At 52.4% G+C, this 11,713-nt stretch overlaps 1 protein-coding gene across 1 annotated transcript; it reads right to left on the reverse strand.

The window, feature by feature from the left end:
* Positions 1–195: 195 nt before the first annotated feature.
* On the reverse strand, positions 196–11,450 carry MPV17 (mitochondrial inner membrane protein MPV17). Its single transcript, XM_037146666.2, has 8 exons — positions 11,184–11,450; positions 10,607–10,681; positions 3,438–3,553; positions 3,148–3,240; positions 2,959–3,054; positions 2,686–2,718; positions 2,374–2,426; positions 196–1,157 (listed from the first exon to the last, which is right to left on the reverse strand). The coding sequence occupies exons 2-8, from the start codon at positions 10,674–10,676 to the stop codon at positions 1,088–1,090; spliced, it is 531 nt and encodes a 176-aa protein (XP_037002561.2). The 5' UTR covers positions 10,677–10,681; positions 11,184–11,450; the 3' UTR covers positions 196–1,087.
* Positions 11,451–11,713: the final 263 nt, after the last annotated feature.

Raw genomic sequence — 11,713 nt, forward strand, 5'->3', positions numbered from 1 at the left:
TTCTGAGTTTGCATCAAAGTGAAAGTTTAGCCAAGGTAATTTTCTCCTGGGAATTACAGCCGCAGTATCACTGGACCTTTGACCTCTGGGTTAAGATCACTTGGTAGAAAGGAAACATGGTGTTCTGGTCCATTTGAGGTTCTGTAACAACAACAACAAAAAACCCAAACAAACAAAAACACCTCACAAACTGGGTGGCTTACAAACATTTATTTCTCAGAGTTCTGGAGGCCTGGAAGTCCAAGATCATAGTGCCAGCAGATTCGGGTTCTGGTGAAGACCTGCTTAATGGCTCGTAAATGGCACTTTCTTGCTGTGTCCTCACATGGCATCTTTTATGGTGGTACTGATCCCAGGAAGGCTCTGCCCTTGTGACCTAATCACCCCTGAAGGTCCCCCTCCTAATATTATCACCTTAAACCTTAGGTTTTCCACTATATGAATTTGAGGGTCATACAAAAGTTCAACCTACAGGACGTGGGTTGAAGTTTCTACTCTGCCACTAACCTGGGGAGGGGACAGGCCACCTCGCTTCTATGGACCCCAGTGTCCTCATCTGTAAGAGGAGATGGGGCTCATGGTCTCTAGGCTTCTTTCCGTCTCCACAGATTTTGACTCCCAGTATTTTTCTGTTGGGTCTTACTCGTTGCCCCTGCGGGTTCCAGATTACATTTTTATAACATAGTTATGGAGGTACCACATACAGAGCTTGAGGGCGTCCCCAAAGAACTGGACCTACCCTGGGGCTGGGGTTGGCCAGAGCAACCAATGCATCTGTGAAGAGTGGGGGTAAACAGCATTTGCCAGGACATGGGAATAAGCTGCAGTTGCCACGGTTATACGGCTCCACAAGTATTTACGGAATGGCTGCTGTGGGGTGGACACAAGACCATCACAGAAATGTCAGTGAGTTCAAAAGGAGTCAGTTTACACTTCAGAGTGAAATGGGTCGTTTCATAGGACTGATCCCATTCTGACCATCAACCAAACCCCGTGAAAACGGAGGTGCCCATTTTGAGGAGGTCATCTGGCCGTTCCAGAGTCAAGCTGCATTACTGTACGGCAGAAGCAGTGGTACGAGGCAAGCTTAGAGCCGATGTGCCTTCCAGGACAGGTAGGAGTTCCAGATGACAGCCACACACTGGACGACAGCCAGCCTAAGGGGCAGGAATGGCACTGTGAAGAGGATGGACGAGGAGAAAGCAAAGGGGGGAGTGTAACGGACAACAAAGGGTTATCTCTGAGAACACCCAGACGTAGGTCCCTTTCCTCTGGCCCCTGTGCAGGGACATTCGGCTCAGACCAGAGGACAGCCGGCTCGAGCCCTGGTGCTGCCGCCCCAGAGCTCTGCCTCCTGGGCACAAGCCTCAGAGTCAAATACCCTCAGCAGTCCTCTGGCCTTGCTCGGCTCATGCTCATGCCCCTGTCCAGGCTCCTTCTAAATACACGCATCGGCCCTCCTTGTACCAGCTGAGATCTCATCTTCAAAAATGTACTGTCTGCCATGGAAAGAAATACCTTCCTCTCTTTATTTTACCTTGCTTTAGTTTCAAAGACTGTTGCAAGAACCCTGTTTAAATATGGTTCCTCAGTCTATATTCCTTTTAGCTATGCTATTCATGTACATTATGACCATGTCCTTTATGAAGTTTCCTATTTTTCCCTGTTCCAAAGGCCCCTCACTTCCCATAATTTTAACTACTTACCTTGAGTTCTACTACATTTTTTACTGCAGTTTCATCAACCACCTTCATTATTAGGGCAAAATAATACAGTCATAACCTGGTACTCGTCAGCTTCAGAACTTGTCAAACCCTGTACTTGTCGCATTTTGACAAGAAAAAATGTCTCAGCACTCAGTGCTTGCTTGGGACTTGTCGCACTTGCTAGAACTTGTATGACTCACGACACCACCCGGCAAGAGAAAATCCTTCTTCCCTCATCACTTGCTTGGTACTTCCAGCTTTCAGCACTCAGGAGTTCCGGAACAAATGAGCGAGGGGCACCGAGGTTCCACGGTGCTTTGCAGCTGGCACACAGCCGTCAGCTGTGGACTAACCTGACCTGCATGGCTCTTTGGTCTACTTTTCTGTCTAGTCTAGGCTGTGGCGCCCTAGGCACTATGCCTGCAGCAAGAGGTGGGGGGCGAGGGGGGCTCAGGTGGGCCAGAGCCGATGGCTGTGGAGCAAGATGAAAGCGGGTCAGGGGCAGACGCTCTAGGACAGGGTCTGTAGAGAGTAAGAGGTTCTGAGCAGGGAGGGCAGAGTGTTCTGGGGGGTGTCCAAAGTAGCTCAAGGTAGAGTGAGAATCACTTCATCTACAACTGTTCGTAGGTGGTTCTCCCTTTAAGGGTGGGGCAGGGAACTGTCATACCTGTAATAAAGGGGAACCAGGTAGAAGTTGGCGAGCTGCACAGCAGGCCAGAGCTACAAAAGAGAGAAGGTAAATGTTGGGGGGCTGTCCCCATCGCCTAAGCCCAGACTCACTGCCTTGCCTGTCTTCTTCCAACCTTGTAAACAAACTCAAGTTGAACAACTGGGGGAGTGCTTCCCTGAGTGTGCAGCCCACACTGGGAGTGAGGGAGTAATCCCAACTCCCGGACTCCTATGTCGGGAGGACCCCTAATCCCTGGGTACTCTGGACTCAAGGAAGCAGAAAGCAGGCAGCGGAGGTGTCAGTGCTTACATAGTAGTTGGTGATGAGGGCATCAGGATAATCCTACGGAGACAGAGAAGGGACAAATGAACACTCACACTCCCAAGGAGCTCCCACCTCCTACCAACACATACAGATTTCTGTCGAAAGAACACAGTCCTGCGCCACACCTCCCTCAGCCCCTCTCCTCCAGAGCCTGGGACCCCACCGGCACACCCCCCTTCTCACCCCCGGGAAGCCTGCCTCACTCCCCTGGGCATTCCCCTGGGCAGCCCGAGATCTTCCCAAACCTGCCCAGCTCACCCGCTGGAGTTTGGCCCAGTTTTCCTGGGCTGACAGTCCATTGAGTGCCCCTACCATTGGGAGGAAACATCCTAGAAAACACGGGGCAAAGCCCCCCTAGGGAAGAGAAATTAAAGTGCCGTGAGCACCTCAGCCCCACTCTCCCCCAAGGCAGCTCTCCCTTCCCAGCTTCCTTTTCCTTCTGCTCACCTGATCCAACAGCATCTTCTTCAGAGCACCCACCTTGGTGGTGCCGGGGATGAGCCGGTCCAGAACCCTGTACCAGCCTCCTACCACAGGGCCCTGAAAGCAAACCCCAGGGAGGCGGGCAGAGATGCAGGAGGGGAGCAGGTGGGCTTTACATCAGAAAGCTCCTTCCCCAAGCATTAGACACCAAATCCAGGGCAAGCACGCCCTCAGGATGGCTTAGCTGTGTCAGAGGCCAAAGGAAGCAGACCACTGTCCAATCCGCCGGCAGCCCTGCTGCAGGCAGAACTCACCACAAAGCCACAGCCCAGGGAGACCATGGTTAGGGTCCGGCCAATCTGGTGTTTCCGCAGACCTCGCCTCTCCACCAGCTGCTGTGAGATAATGTCACCCAGGCCCATCAGGGACCCTATGCAGGATACAGGCTGTGGTCAGGACACCTCCCAGGAGGGGTTGCCACTCCGAGGAGGGAGAGGAGCCTGGTGACTGAATGGGGCTCTGGCACTCCAGGCCCAAGGGCTCGGTTCTGGGGCAAGTGGCCAGTCCCTTGCTGCTGCTTCAAAGATCCCCTCTCCCAAGGGCAGTGCCACCTCATGTGCGTCCTGATAGAAACTGGGACGAGCAGCTGTGAGCAGGCCAGGGCCCAAGAACTCTGCACTGGGCAATCAAGGGAAGTCAGAGTCCGAACCTGAAGCCAGAGGAAGGAGAATCAGAGGTGCCGGGGGCTGAGAACTTGGCCTGTCAGCACTGGGAAGGCCTTCCGGGTGACTCAGAGGTATGGAAATAATGGTCTTAGTTCAGAGGCATGGGAATAAAGGTCTGCAACCCCACATAACCAGTGAGTGAAGGCAAAAAGCCGGTGGTCTGATTTCCTAGGCAGTGTTCCTTCCAGGACACCACACCAGGGCAGGTCATGGTGCAGTGATCAGGAACCCTGTTCCCCCTGCCCCAGCCCGAGGCAACTCCCTGCTGGCCAGTGTCCTTCACCTTGGTCTCGAGGTCTCTAATTGTGGAGAACAGCAAGAATAACTCTTTTTCTAGAACACGAGTGTTCGAATGGTCCCAGTTAGGATGATGAGCTGGTAAGAGTCCCCACGGCGAGGAGCCAGGTAAACCCCTTCCCAGCTCACGACCTCCAGCTGAGCTGGCAATGGCTAGTAGAGCCACATCTCCCCCCAGCCTTTGCACCACTTCCCTGCCCCTCGCTTGCAGGCACCCAGCTCTAAGCAGCCCTTGTCAGACACCCACACCCAGAAACCAAGACCAAAATCGCCACTATTTACAGAGCCCTCATCAGTTACAGTGGCGTGATGATTTCTAGCAAATACATTCATATACAGGGCTGCTGGGGAGTGACCGTATGATCTCCGACTTGCCTGTCCATCTCACTGAGTAATGAGAGTCCCCCTCCAGCCCCGTAGCCACCACTGTCACTGTGCCCTCAATTAGCACTAGGCAAACACATCCTCCAACCCCTATCCTTGGCCCGGAGCTGGCTCTGACGTCCGTGCTGGCTGCACACTCACTGCTCTTCCCCCGCAGCTCTGCGCAGCCCTGCCCCTGGGCAGCTGCATCCGAGGCAGCCACGCAAGGCTGAGAGCTAGAGCTGGGGCTGGAGCTGGGACGCCCGTAGGTGACTTAGGCTGCTGGCCTCCCCCGTTGGCGTGGCCAGCGAGGGAGCAACGCTGGGGCCCCAGGCATGCCCATCAAGGTGGCCCTGCCTCTCCTCTCCCTGAAGCTGCTACAGTGGTGGAGGTTCTCCCCAGAGCACGGCTAGTCATGAACTCCCAGGGGACAAGGGCAGAATCCTAAACATCTTTGTTCTCTCATCCCCGGCCACACCTAACCAAGCTCCTGGCAAGTGCTCAGAAAATAAACCAAGGAAAAAAGTCAAATGTGCTGCCCCAAGTCACAGGACTACTCCGGGAAAGGGCATAAAGAACTCTGAGTCTAGTCCTAAGTCCAGCCCAGAGGCCTGCATGTCAGGCTCAAAGTATGACCAGTGGAACTGAAGACTTGCTCCCCCAGTGAACACTTAGCTCCCTGCCCCGCTCCCTGACAACGTGGGGTCACCAGCTACACTCCCGGGGGGTGGGGAACGGCTGTGGCCATGCGTCAAGGGGAGAGGGGCCCCGAGAAGTCCCAGGAGGGTAGGACAGAAAGGCAGATGTTTGTTAAATAAAAAGACTAACAGTATGACATTCTACTTTAGCAAGATGTTTAGAGTTTACCAAACAAAGGGCTCTCACAGCCCTGGCTGGTGTGGCTTGTTGGTTGGGCATTGTCCCCACAAAGCCAAAGGCTGCTGGTTCCCAGTCAAGGCACTTCCCAGGGCCTGGGTTGTGGGTTGAGCCCTGGGTCGGTGTGTGTATGAGAAGCAGCCAATAGACATTTCTCTTTACCTCTTTCTCCCTCCCTTCCCCTCTCTCTAAAAATAAAATCTTAAAAAAATATATTTTACTTATTTATTTTTAGAGAGAGGGGAAGAGAAAGAGAAAGAGTGGGAGAGAAACATCAATGTGTGGTTGCTTCTCATGTGTCCCCTAGTGGGGACCTGGCCTGCAACCCAGGCATGTGCCCTGACTGGGAACTGAACCAGCGACACTTTGCTTCACAGGCCTGTGCTCAATCCACTGAGCTATGCCAGCCAGGCAAAATAAAATCTTTTTTAAAAATAGGGCTCTCACACATTTAATCCTCATGAAAGGTCTGTGAGGTAGGGGTCACACCTCTATTCAACGTCTTTGAGAGAAGTGGCACTTTGTAAGGAGCAGAGCTTGGGCCTGAACCAGGCCTTCCCTCAAGGCGGAACAGGAGGCCAGGGGACTCCCCAAATAGGCTGAAACTTGGGCTTGGTGGCCAGAGGGCGCTAAGCGGCTCCTGTGGCTGCTACTCACAGGGGATTCCTGCCTAAACCAGGCCCCAAAGGCCTGTGTATCAGAGGCACTTCTCTTTTACTCCCCAAAATGTGAGATCATCTCTGTTCCTCGTCACTCGTGGGGAGTGCAGGCAGCAATATTCCTGGGAAAGAAACAGTCACAAAAAGAGGTGCACGTTTTCACTCTTCGTGCCTGCTAGCTACCACACAACAAGCTAAAGGCAGAACAGGAATGAAAACTGAAGTCCCAGCTGCTAGCCCCACTCTCCTGGAAACCCTAAGCCTTTGAGGAAGATAGGTTTCAGGCCCTCAACTACACACACACGTCAAGCCTGCAATACCGAGTGAAAGGGCACCAGCAGGAGGAGTCGGGTGGGTAGCTCTGCGGCCACGCCAGTTCTGTCCACTTCAGACAGAACAGGACCCAGAGGTTCCTCCTCTGCCCACAAATTATCAGGCCCCTGGGCCTCAGCAACTCTAGAGTGGCCTATGGCTTTGGTCCCAGCGTAGAGCAAGGCCTGCATTTCTGGTCCAAGTGATTGAGCAGGAAAGGCTGACACTCAGATTCTTTACTGTGTCTTCCACACCCCAGGTTCTGGGAGTCCTCCTAGGCATATTTGGTTGGTCTGGGTCTCCCAGTGCTCTGGCTCCCCTCCTTTCTTGGGACTATTTCCAGCAGTTGGGGATGGAAGCCTGCAGAGACAAACTGTCTGAGCCCTGATGGGGCGGGGTGAGGGGCTGCTGGGCAGCGATGCCCCAATGCCAGGCCGGGCACAGAGCCCAGCAGTAGACGCTGGCGGGGGCGTGACATCATACCCCTGGGTAGGTGCCAGTTCTCATGCCGTCACTCACCACCGGATTCAGCAAAGTGGGGGCGGGTTGGGTGAGAGCCTGCCTCTGAGCACAGATGTAATTAAGAACCGCCCCCCCAACTTCTACATCCGCTTCCTAGGCACAGGTGGGAGTAAGTTTCCTACTTCCCCTATTTTGTTCCTCTCCTGGCTTTTGTATGTGGAGTCTTAGATTCGAGAAGTGTTAATGGAAGAGAACAGGCTGAGGGGCAGAAAGCAGGAATGAAGGGCAGAAAGTGTGTCCTTGAGTACAGGAAACCTGCGCTGTCAGGTATAGCTACTGGCACTTGCTGTTGACTCATCCTCTCTAGAAGACTCCAACGATTTAATAGCTGCCTGGCATGGGGGCTTGGTCTGGCAGAGGCCAGGGGAAGCTGAGGCCCCACAGTAAGAGAATGCATCCTCTGGGACTGGTCCAAGTGTCCTCCCCATTCCTGACCTGGACATAGCCTGCCAAAAGGTGAGACAAAAAGGAGCGTTCTGTAGCTTGTCAGGCGCCTAAGCCCAGCCCAGCTGTGGCTACTCTCAGCATTCCGAGCCCCCAGTAGTGTCACATGCAGGGCAGTGCACTGGCAAGTGCCCTAGGTTCCAGTGCCAGCTCTACCACTGACGATGTGAGACCTCAGCGCATGTCATCCCCCTTGCCTCAGTGTCCTCTGTAATATCAGGCTGGATTGAATGAGCCCTTACGTCTTGGCTTAATTCAGACTCCAGGGAATCCAGTGGCTGCAGAAGCTCAGCGGCTCCCACAGCAGGACCAGGATGGCCTAAGAAGGATGGTGCTGGGCCCTGGGCCCACTGAAGACTAGACGGACCCTCAAGAAAAGATGGGAGAAGGCTGATTCAAATTCTGCCAAACACAGAGTCGACCTTCTCCAGGCTGCCCTGTTACTGATTCAGGCTTGGCCCCAACGAAGTGCACCAGACACTTCTTTTGAATCATCTCAGATCTTCTTGATTCACTTATCTCTTACTCCAGCCACTAACAGATTCTTGCCTCTGGTCTTTGCCACACCTGGGGCCGCCCCACTGTCACTTTACTAGGAGGCTATGTGTGTGCAATCTCATAGCACGTGGGCGTCAACACCCCACATGGCAAACCTTTGGCTAGTGTGGGAGGGCAGAAAACACTCTTCACCTGTGTAGTCCTAAGAGGCATTTCAAAGAGCTTCTCTGTCAGTTCTAAGGGACTGAGCAGGCAGGTTCCCTAAGCAATGTCCACTGTACTAATGTATATTTATATTACCTCTCTGCCTCCCATGGAAGTCCTTCCTCCCTTCTGAAATACCCAGAAGCTTCAGGCTCTGCTTTTTTGAAGAACCAAAGCTAAGACAGTTGGCCACATTCAGATTATTTTTTATTGATTGATTTTGAGAGAGAAGAGACACATCTATTTGTTGTTGTTTCATTTACTTATGCATTCATTGGTTGATTACTGCATGTGCCATGACTGGGGATCAAACCTGCAGCCTTGGCATCTTGGGACAATCCTCTAACCAACTGAGCTACCCAGCCAGGGCTCCCATTCAGATTTATGGTAAGTGAAACAAACACCTTTATAAAAAGAATAGCTTGCTGTGCCTGGTTTGCCAATACTAATAGAACACTCCAGGCCAACCCCTGGAGCCTAACATTTTTAAATCTCTAAAGCTTTTTCTCAGAGATAATCCCTACACTGACTCTGTGAGGTCATATAACTAAACTCAAGTTCTACGGGAGGACACCGAGGCTCAGGGGTTTACTGACTTGTTCATGTGGCTACTATTGATACGGCTCTGAGATTCAAATCTTGGTCTTCTAATTTCAAGTCTGAAATCTCTGTTCTCTTTACCAGTGTGGTGATCTACCCTATTACCTTTAGGATCTACTGTGCTGGGATCTAAAAACAGCTCAGTGAGCAATGTCCACCTCCTCCCTTTATTTTTAGTTTGATCCAAATACACTGAGCATTGGGGAAGACAAGGTCTGAAAGGTTCGGAAAACTCTGAGAAAAGTGCTTCCTAGAGGTTGCTTCATGGCCGAGCTGAGCTGTAGGCACAGACTCAGGAAGCCTGTGAGTGCGGAGCCACGGGGCCCTGGCACTGAGAGACAAGCGCCTGGGTTCAGCTGCGTATCTGCACTTGGGCCCCCTGGAGCTCCAACCCCTGCACTCATCAAGTGCAGGTGCCTTGAGTAGGGAAACACAAGGACAATCCTTCCCCCCCTAGTCTTGGTGGCCACGAGGGGGAAGCTTCCTCCTGGCAGTGAGGAGCCCTGAGGGAATCTGAGGCTGGGCAAAGGGCCCAGCGTGTCAGTTCCCATCACAGCCACACAGTCCAGCATGAGTCACCACACACGTAGCCAGGTGAGTCATGCAGGCTGACGGACAATCAGAGGACAGAACATAGGGTGGCTGGGCACAGGAGATTGGAGAAGGGCCCAGGAAGGGGGGAAGGAGTCCACCTTTTGGCCAGTCACCCAACAAGCATTCCAGTGCTGATTCGGGATTTTTCCAGTAACAGGATTGTGGTCCCACCCTGGCTTTCAGTATGCCCACCCTCCTGACAGTCTTCCTCTCAGAAAGCCCATGGTCCTCATGAAAACCCAGTTCCCTTTCTCTAAATACAGGTAAGACCCTCTGGCAACCGGACCATTCTTGAACAGGCCCAGTAGTCACACTCCTTACAATCCTCCCTCCACAAAACTAACTTGTCTCTGTGCCATCCTTTCTCACATCGGCTAACCTACAAAATGAAAATGGTAACAAATGCAGGTAAGTCACTGGGTTACCTTTGTGAGGCTGCTACTCAAGCACTGGATTTGGAGTAAAAATAAACCTTTGATTAATACAGTGTTTGGGGAGACATACATAGACCGTAAAACCATAAGAAAAGCAAAAGAATGATATAAACAAAACTCAGGAAAATGGTTATCTCTTGAGGGTATGAATTAGGGACAGGTGCACAAGACATCTCAAAGTTGGGTACTCACACAGGAATATTCAGTTTTAATACTATTAAAACTGTACATATGTCTTTTTGTAAAGATTTTTCTTTATTTTTAGATAGCAGGGAAGGGAGGGAGAGAAACAAAGATGTAAGAAACCGATTGGTTGCCTCTCTCAGGCACCCTGACTGGAGACCAAACCCGCAACCCAGGCATGTGCCCTGACCAGGAATAGAACAGGCGATGACCTTGCACTTTGCGGGCCAGCGCCCAACCAAATGAGCCACACTGGTCAAGGCATATGTCTTAATCATTCTTTTGTATGTTAGGCTGTATTTCACAATGAAAAATACTGAGAATAATAAAGTGGACTAAGAATCCTGATTCCAGCACTTAGTAGGTGTGTGATCTAACGAGGACTCAAGTAGTCCTAGCTCACAGATCTTTGTGGGACCCCTGTGAGACAACGTGTGTGAATGTGATTTGCATACTATGTTAGAAGAACTATTTGTTATGATTAGTTTTCTGAGGTAAGGCCTCCTAGGGCAATACCTTTACCCTGAAGGGATGCCAACTCAGCTTTTCGAGGACTTTCAGACCATCCTTTATAGCTAAGCCAATTACGCATATACCTTTCCTTAAGGGCACCCACCTTCCAAAACCGACTGAAGACAGCTTAGGGTGAGAGACAGCCAACTCTTCAAGGGGGATGAATAAAAGCAAAAAGTGAGGGAGGTGTGGTGGGGCAAGCGCCTGCCTTCTAAATTAGCCTACTCTGGTCCCACTCAGGTCCCGGAGGGTCACTCACCAGCTGTCAGGACCTGCACTTTCCACGGGTGAGCAGTCAGCGCCCGCTGGTATGCCCGCCAGAGTGCCATGCTTCCTGTCAAGCCAAGAGGAGAGGGGTTCACCCCCACTGCCCCTTCCCACAAGAGACCTTGGACTTTGCCTTGTGCCCACTCCCTGTCCCCCTCCCGCTTTCAGTACGTCCGTCCTCTAGGGCCTCAGGAGGGATGCTTCCTGGACAGCTTCCTGTCACAGGAGTCGCCAGAGACAATCGGGTAAAAGAAGACTGTGGGTGATTATGGAATCCTGGTGGCAGCCACCCGCCAACCCACCCCAAGCCCTGAAGCCGGGCCACCTAGGGGTTTTGGTCCCAAAGAGGCGCTGTCGCGAAGATGGGTTTGCTCTGGCAGATGCCAGATGCCAGATTCTGGTCAGATGCCAGATTCTGACTTAGTTGGAACCAGCCCACATTTTTCCTGAGTCCAAGTCCACACCAGGAATAGAACCCGTCACTCCTGGGCCTGGAATTATCACACGCGCTGCGGGAATCCATGTAGCGCGGAAATTTGAGCCACTCACAGCGGACCAGACAAACTCACCTGGGCGCAGGATCAGCCACTGGCACGTGACCTGAACGGACGGAAGGACTTCCGCTGTGAGCCCCGCCCCTTCCGCATAGCTGGTCAGAAGGCCTCCTCGGGTAGCCAGAACAGAAGTGGGAGTGGACTGATTCGTCACTAACACTCGTGGTGAGCGGCTCGGCTCTGGGGGAGTAACCGCTTTTCCAAGTTGATTAAGCCGGGCCTTGATTTGGGCCGCACCTGCCACTCTCCCCACTTTGGTCCGACCCTTGTCTCTTATCGCCCCCTTCCCCGCTGCTTCTCAACCTGGGTAGACCCTTGCAGTTCCCGCGCCCCGGAGCTGGCCAAGATCCTGCCTTCTCAGTCTCAAGAGTAGTCAGTTTGGAAACTAGAAGCCAGTTTAATGTGTGCAGGTTACTGAATTGTCTCTAGGTTCTTCACTAGCCTCAATGGCGGGCTCCTGAGTGGGAGGAACTGGTTCTTGCTCGTATCTGTCGTTCCCATAGCAACTGGCTCAATGAATCAGGAAATTTAGGTACTGGCTTCCT

This window comes from Artibeus jamaicensis, unplaced genomic scaffold (assembly GCF_021234435.1).
Source record: "Artibeus jamaicensis isolate MK-2021 breed Jamaican fruit bat unplaced genomic scaffold, CSHL_Jam_final contig_465, whole genome shotgun sequence".
NCBI classification, from domain to species: Eukaryota; Metazoa; Chordata; class Mammalia; order Chiroptera; family Phyllostomidae; genus Artibeus; species Artibeus jamaicensis.

What these genes read in the sequence shown, in the direction of transcription:
- MPV17 (XM_037146666.2), bottom strand. Translation starts at nt 10,676, where the DNA reads ATGGCACTCTGGCGGGCATACCAGCGGGCGCTGACTGCTCACCCGTGG. An exon ending in AGTGCAGGTCCTGACAGCTG is followed by an intron (nt 3,554 to 10,606) that starts GTGAGTGACCCT and finishes TATCCTGCATAG; the next exon opens with GGTCCCTGATGGGCCTGGGT. An exon ending in CCCTGGGCTGTGGCTTTGTG is followed by an intron (nt 3,241 to 3,437) that starts GTGAGTTCTGCC and finishes GTTTGCTTTCAG; the next exon opens with GGCCCTGTGGTAGGAGGCTG.